Source organism: Gavialis gangeticus, unplaced genomic scaffold (assembly GCF_001723915.1).
Source record: "Gavialis gangeticus isolate Ggan-Ray unplaced genomic scaffold, GavGan_comp1, whole genome shotgun sequence".
Lineage (NCBI taxonomy): Eukaryota > Metazoa > Chordata > Crocodylia > Gavialidae > Gavialis > Gavialis gangeticus.
This window is the reverse complement of record NW_017729030.1, coordinates 65715835-65723970: the sequence shown is the minus strand read 5'-3', so window position 1 is coordinate 65723970 and position 8136 is coordinate 65715835. Positions and strand designations below refer to the sequence as shown.

General features: G+C 43.7%; 1 protein-coding gene across 1 annotated transcript in view; it reads left to right on the top strand.

Moving 5' to 3' along the window:
• Positions 1 to 8136, top strand: part of TNKS (tankyrase) — a 264386-nt gene that overhangs the window by 219630 nt on the left and 36620 nt on the right. Inside the window, exons 15-17 of the mRNA XM_019521853.1 lie at positions 2269 to 2414; positions 3566 to 3731; positions 6804 to 7023. Of these exons, the coding sequence (XP_019377398.1) occupies positions 2269 to 2414; positions 3566 to 3731; positions 6804 to 7023 (532 nt within the window). The remainder of the gene's footprint in view (positions 1 to 2268; positions 2415 to 3565; positions 3732 to 6803; positions 7024 to 8136) is intronic.

The window sequence follows — 8136 nt, the reverse complement described above, 5'->3', positions numbered from 1 at the left end:
TGTTCAGCCTTCACAAGAGAAGGCTGAGGGGGGACCTAGTGACTGTCTATAAACTCACTAGGGGGGACCAGAAGGGTTTGGGGGAGACACTGTTTCCCCTAGCGCCCCCTGGCATGACAAGCAACAATGGACACAAATTATTGGAGAGTAGGTTTAGATTAGACATCCACAAGAACTACTTCACAGTTAGGGTGGCTAGGAGCTGGAACCAACTTCCAAGGGAAGTGGTGCTGGCTCCTACCCTGGGGATCTTTAAGAAGAGGCTTGATGCCTACCTGGCTGGACTCATTTGAGTCCAGTTTTTTTCTCTCACCCAAGCAGGGGGTCGGACTTGAAGATCTACAAGGTCCCTTCTGACCCTACTTCTATGAGTCTATAATTGATTGCTAAGTAACTTTTTTTTGATCATTCTCAAAATTCTCTTAAGAGAATAGCATCTTTCATTTTATGTCCAAGTTAACTGAAGCTGTGTAAAATCTGGTGATGCCCTACAAGATAATTTTCTAGAGCTTTGAAACTAGCTCAATTTAGCTTCCATTCCATTAGATTCTAATGTTTAATCCAGGAGATGTATACATTCATATCTTGCTTAGGGAACCCTTACATCTGATTCCCTATTTGCAAAACAGGGATAATGTCTGTTGTGCCAAAAGAGGAAACTTTCTTGACCCTGGTGCTTAAACACAAATTGGAATGCTGATTGCTAATTAGGGCTGTACGAAACGAAAGCGTTCCATTTCGATGAGTGTTTTGACGGAACAGTGTTCCGTTTCGACTTTTGTTTAGAGTCAAAACGGCTGTTCCGTTCTGTCGAAACATTTTGCCATTTCGATGTTTCACCCTTAGGATATAATGAGGAAGGTCGAAACAAGCAAAACTCATGTCACGTGTATGTGTTAAGCCACAGTGGGGTCAAAACTGCAGGCATGCAGCCCCTGCTGAGACCACAAAGACTGACAAGTTTCATGGAGATAGGTGCAGGGGTTTGGGGAAACTGCACCTCAGGCTGCGGACAAGCAAAACTCGTGACATCGGTGACACTGTTTATGTTAAGGCACAGCAGGGTGAAAGCTGCAGACCAGCTAGCCCCCACTGAGGCCATGAAGCCTGCCAGCTGTCAAGGAGATAGGTGTGGGGGTTCTGGGGCCCTGCACCCCTGGCCAGTCAGGCAAAACTCAAGTCATGGGTGCTTGTGCAACTGTTTGTCTTGCGGCAGAGAGGTAGGGGGAAACCTCTTCAGGCCTGGCTGCTAGGCCCTGCTGCAGCCACAAAGCCTGCCAGCTGTCAAGGAGATAGGTGTAGGGGGTTCTGGGGCCCTGCACCCCTAGCTGCTGACAGGCAAAACTCATGACATGGGTGCTTGTGCAACTGCTGCCTTCAACAGGACTGAAGATCCCCCATCACTTGTCACCAAGACCTGGGGGTAATAATTGACCACAGTATGAGCATGAGCCGGCAGTGCAATGCTGTAGCCAGCAGGGCCAACTATACGCTGGCATGCATCAATTGATGCATCTCCAGCAAAACCATTGCAAAGAAGCGATTCTCCTGCTCTACTTGGCTCTTCTCGGCGTTCATGAGACCGCAGCTGGAGTACTGCATCCAGTTCTGGATTCTGCACCTTAACAAGGACATGGTAAAGCTTGAGAGAGTCCAGAGAAGAGCTACCCATATAATCAGAGACTTGCATGGCAAGCCATGTGAGGAAAGGCTGAGGGACCTGGGACTCTTCAGCCTGAAAAAGAGAAGGCTGAGAGGGGACTTGGTAGCAGTTTACCACTACATCAAAAGCATACATCTAGGGCTTGGTTCACCAGGGCACTCTTGGGGAAAACTAGGAGTAAAGGTCACAAACTCCTGGAAGATCATTTCAGGCTCAACATTAGGAAAAACTACTTAACAACCAGAGTGTCCAGACTGTGACCAATACTCCTAGGTCAGAACAGCATCAAAACAAAACTGGTGGCAAAATTTCACACAGCCCTATTGCTAATATTCTATTTTGGCTTCTTGAAGAGGTGAACTTTGTTATTTACATGAATCAGACAAACTCAAACTATACCTTCTTAAAATTAAGGGGAAATTCTTCTAGTTGAATCCATGAACTCCCCAATATTTTAGTTTATTAAACAACCTGCTGTCAGAAGTGTGTGTGTATTCTAATATTTAATTTGAATTAAGTGGGAAGAAACTGCCAGAAAACATAAGCCAACTTCTAACTTGTGATTGCATTTGGTAGCAAATTTTTGTTTCTTTTCTCCTTAACAGCAACTTTGCAGCCCTCAGAATGTGAATTGCAGAGATTTGGAGGGACGTCATTCAACGCCACTGCACTTTGCTGCAGGTTATAACCGTGTGTCTGTAGTAGAATATCTTCTGCACCATGGGGCAGATGTGCATGCCAAAGATAAAGGGTAACTTTTCATTCTTTATGTTCATTGATTTTATATTATGTTCCACCTCATTTCTTTGTTTCTTTGTTTCTTTGTTTGTGTTTTCTGTAACCATCTCTCTCTGTCTTTTTCTTGCTCTCTCATTACTCATTGCCTCTGACATTCACTGGAGGGAGAGTTAATGGACTGTTAAGCAATATTATTGAGTTTTCTGGTATTCTTTTTAGATGATAGTGTTATGGGTAGGTAGGTGTTTTAGGCAGGTAAGTCTGGTTTTGCTACTTAGAGCCAGGTATCCTTTTTAAAAACAAGGGGAACTCTTTCATTTTGACCCTTTTGGTTTTGCTTAAAAGCAGCTTTCCAGGTATTTCAGGCAGTCTAAAATTAATTTTTAAGATGTATGATTTGAGATAGCCAGGGTTTTCTAGCTGTTCTTTTCCCCCTAGATTGTTTGTTTTAGTACAGATGGTTATTTTTTTATTTGATTTGGAGGGACCCTGAACACTTGAACTAAATCAATTTAATCAAAAATGTAATAATTGATTTTAGCTAACTATTAAACGTTTTTCCCCCTTGTAAGTCAGACTATTTAGAAAAGTTAGAAACACTAAATAGATTATATAGTTTAGCACATCTTTCACCTTATTATTGTTTCAAGCTTGGGTTATAGTTCTGAACATAATATATTTGAATATTTCCTTGTTCTTGCGTGTTCATCATCCCTCCAAATAGAATTCAGTACAATATTTTTACCAGGGTATCAGATGTGCAGTGCTTACCAATCTCCAAAAATGCTAAATGGGATGATAGCCACCTATTAAGGCCTGGAATAGCTTTTTTGGAAATTTTCAGTCAAGTATCTGAAGTCAAGGGTGATTCTTTCAATATATGCCTACTGTTAGCAATATTAAGGCTGACTGCTTTTAGCAGTTTTCTGTAATAACAACTGATACAAATTAGTAATATCAGATATAGGAACAGAAGGGAAGGGTTCAATCACTGTCACTTCCTATGTACTTCTATGGCAGAATACCAAAAGACATGAAAACAGGATGGTGAATAATACTGATAACATCAAAGGGAAATTACTATTTTGTCTACTAGAACTGAGTAAGCTTTTATTTAGATTTGATTTTCTGTAACTATTAAAAGATTTTCTTCTCTTTGATTAGAGGGTTGGTACCCCTGCATAATGCCTGTTCATATGGACACTATGAAGTAGCTGAGTTATTAGTGAGGCATGGTGCCTCTGTCAATGTGGCAGACCTGTGGAAATTCACCCCTCTACATGAAGCAGCAGCAAAAGGAAAATATGAAATCTGCAAGCTGCTTCTAAAAGTATGTGATTTACAGTTATTACAAGTATTTTATAAGTTCTGTTTTGCTAAGCTCTGACTCAAAGCTTATTGTGTTTTTAGTGAGTTCACTGCAGTATCCTTGAATCTGTTTCCACCCTGAATTTGTATATGCTGTCGGGTCACTTCTCTTAAAACAATAACATTGTTTGAGGTGCTTTTCTTAATGCGTTCATTTTGTCAAGATTCATTGGTATATAGCTAGTTTTCCCTGACAGTATATTAATTTATTCTGGCAGTCATCTAAATCATTCTGACATACTTGTCTAATTCATTTAGTAACATCATCTAAGTAACATGTATTTCATGTTCAAAGAAACAAGATGAATTAGTTAATAAGGACTCATAAAAATCAGGTGTGCATCTTCTGAAGCAGTTTTTGCAACTGAGTAAATTTTCACTGGTGTCTGTACAAGAGAACAGAACAGAGCATAAGATATGCCTTTTAGGAACCATATACAAAATTTTAAAGCCATTAGCTTAATTCATAATGTATTAAGTATGGAAATAAAATTGTCTGGGATAAGTGGGCATTTTAATCGGCAGGGGTGCTCAAGGTAACAGTCCCTGCTTTAAAAAGAAAGTGGTTACTTCCAGAGTATTTCCATAAAGGGCCCTAATTTGAGAGAGTCCACATTTTTTGTTTAGCTCCTGCTTAACCAAGCTTTTCATACTCAATCTTGTTAATTTTTCTGAGGATATTTGCACCTGATAGAAAAGCATGTGAGGGAAAGCATCATAACAATTGAAATACTGCTTGTGATAGAACCACAGGGTGTGGGAGAGGGGAAATTGGGTCTCATGGGTATCCAGACGTTCTTAGGCTGTACAGGATGATGGCCCCTACAGTGACATCTGATTATATAAGTTACCTCAAGTCACTAGACAGAAGTAGTTAGCCTTGTTAATCTTAAATCAGGCAGAAGGCAGGACAGAGTTACATCTTCTAGACTAATTCAGAAATGCAGAAGATTTGTAATCAGCAGCTTGCTTCATCAGATGCTGTGAAAGGACTTGCTGGGAGCAGGCATTTAGATAGTGATTTAGCATCTGTTGCTTGTGAAAACATATGCATCTCTGAATTAGTCTGCCTCGCAATCAAGCCATTGGAGTCGGTCTCTCAAGTGCAGTTTTATTTTATCAACACTGGAGGGCTCTGGAGTCAAATGATCATTCCACTGGGAGTTTAGCCATTTTTGCACTTAGCCTCCAGAGACCCTCACTAAAAATCAGTTCCTATATGGACACTTCACAGGAAGCTTAGAAGCACTAAAATGATCCTCCTTGAGCACCTGAAAAGTTCTGATGATAGTACCTGCCATAAATCCCTCTTGAGTACAGTTAAGACTATCTTGAGCCATGTAGTGGCAGGTATTGATGCTTGCAACTCTTTTCTGTTAAGGGTTTTTACTGTTCTGTACCTGAAATAAGCTGACAGTAAAGCTTTTGCTGAGTCCTCAAAAGAGGAACTTGATCTCCCCTGAAATGCACCCCTAGTAACTACTGCACCACTATAAAGAACTCCATCCCCTTTTTCCACTAGCTCTTACTCTTCACACTCTTTGTATTGGTGTGGTGGTTCTGAGATGATCAAACTCTTCTTCTACAAGCTGTTCCCCTTAGCTAACACCAATATAGCTTTGCTGGTGCTTACAAAAGGAGGAATGCTGGCATAGACAGGCTCCCAGTATTCTAATGATTGGCAGTAGATCAGGGTTCAAATCACCCTAGCAATCAGTACCTAGTCCAGACCAGGAATACTAATGATCCTCCTAGCAAACTGAATTCTGTGAACTTTTTGAGGAATCCCAGTGTCATTGTCACCAACCACCTAGACATTGTGCAGTCTTATGGCTTTAATGTCATTGGGCCTGTACTCCAAATCTGATAACTTAATGTTGAGGGTCTGTCGGCTGCCAAGCAAAGCCTAAGTACTCTAACCACCATTTTGGAGAAAGAGACCTTGCGTAGGGCAGCTACCTGTGCCTTGCCTACACATGTTCTCTCAGTGTTGCTGGCTCCCCTGGAACTATACTGTTGGTAGCAATGATGGGAGAGTTAAGGGTAGAAGGATTAGTGTAGGTAAGCCCAAACATAAGTTGCTAAACCAACAAAAATATGCATTTGTTCTCTGATATAATGTACAAAATGCTGCCCTATATAAGTCTATGCATTGTCTGTTAGCATTGTCTGTTAAAGAATGACATTGTTGCCTTTAGCAGTTATGCACCTTAGCCACAGGAATCCTGACACACACATACTAGTAACACCCTGCTCTGAGCTCCCTGTTGCATTGCATAAGCATTCAGCACTCCTGAACCTTCTGGCACTGGTCAACTGAGTACTTGTGCCACAGCACCCAGGACTGGGGATCTGGCAGTACAAGTCATTCTCTACTGAAGAGGTATCACACTGAAAATATTTCAAGTGTGAACTGTATCAATCAGCACTTTGTATTGTCTGCAAATGTTCTTTGTCTGAAACAAGAAAAGCCTTAATATAGCAATGCACAACTCTGTGAAGCACAGAACATGACTGCAGAACCTGCAGTAGCTCAAACCAGAGTAATCCGGTCATGGGAGGACACCTCATACATCACTACCAAAACAGTTGCCAAAGGAGTTGCAGAAACTTTACAGGATTAAACAGTAGTGTGTTTACAATGCTATGGCTTCCTTCACTAAGATCATGAAGAGTAGCCACATGCAGAATACAGCTGTGTGGACACCTGCATTGGTGCATCTGCAGTGCTCAAGAACCACAGCAGACAGGTAAGGAATAACAAAGGTAGCTATGCATGCCTGCTGTGCCACAATCCTCCAGCATAGATAATTATGATATGGCTTCATAGCTTGCAATTTGTTTCCTTGGTGCATATTCTGTACATATGTCTGTGACAAAGGATATGGCTGTTGCTTCTTGGTTGTGGGGTGCCAAAACTTCACTAGCTTTGAAAACATTCCCAAGTCTACATAACAAAATATAAGCCGTGGAGAGATGCACCCAAGTAATGTACTTGTATTGTGACAGTATAATGTGGAATTGTAATTCATAGCATGGAGCAGATCCAACAAAAAAGAACAGAGATGGCAACACTCCTCTGGACTTGGTGAAAGAAGGAGATACAGATATACAGGACTTACTGCGGGGAGATGCTGCCTTGCTAGATGCTGCCAAAAAGGGTTGCCTGGCAAGAGTGCAGAAGCTGTGTACTCCTGAAAATATCAATTGCAGAGACACCCAGGGAAGAAATTCAACACCACTACATCTCGCAGGTAAGTGATTCACCAGGGCTTCTAAAGTATTGTTTATGCCATAGTTGAATAATTTAATCAACAAAAAACAGAGCATTTAATAAGGATATGGAAATAGTGTTGCTTAGTTACTGTGCTGGCTGTTTAAGTGTTGCTAAAGGAATACCATAACACAGTGGTTGTCAACCGGGGGTGCGCATACCATTAGGGGTACTTAAAAAGGTCCTAGAGGACTAGGTACTCAGACCTAGTGTGGCCAATTAAATGCCACGTGCATGTGTACAACTGCAGCACAGTACACAGGCGACCAGGAGAATAGCCGCATCTGGCTGGTAATTATGTTGTGAAGGAAGGGGCCAGGGGAGGGAGGAGAGAGCAGATCAAGGCCCCAGTGGTGGGGGAGGGAGTGGAGCTGGGGCAGGGGCTGCCCAGCCAGGCTGGAGCAGCTCCCACCACTGCGCACACCCCAAGAGGGCTTGGGGTCTGTATGCACCCAGATCTACACGGGGCAAGGTGGGATGCTGCTCAGACTGGGTCTAGGGCTGCACCGGACTCTTCCCGGTGGAGGCTGGGCCAGGCTGCGCTTTGGATGGGAGACAGCAGTGCTGGGAGGGGGTTATGGGAGGGGCTGCAGCCACCCCAGAATTCACTGTAGCCCCCCTGATAGCCCCCTTCCAGCACCGCCGCAACCTGGCCTATCCCCAGCCAAGAACAGCCCATAGCTGCAGCCTGCCATGCTCTGCATACAGATCCAGGGGCACATGCCCCTCCCTGCCACCTATGCCTTCCTGGGGGTGCACACAGCAGCGGGAGCTGGGATGGAGCATGGGACAGAACTACGGCTTGTCTAGGGGGTGGGGGGTGGCAGCTCCCACCACTATGCGCACCCTGGGAGGGCATGGGGGCATGTACCCATGGATCTGCGCAGGGCAGGGTGGGCTGCTGCTGCGAGCTGGGTCTGGGATGGCACCAGGTTCTTCCCAGCTGGGGCTGAGCCAGTGGTGGCAGTGCTAGGGGAGGGGTCTATGGGGGGGCTGCGGCCACTCCAGAATTTGCTGTACCCCCCTCCCCCCATAGCCCACTACCAGTACCACCATGGTTTCATAGTTTCTAGGGTCGGAAGGGACCTGAGAA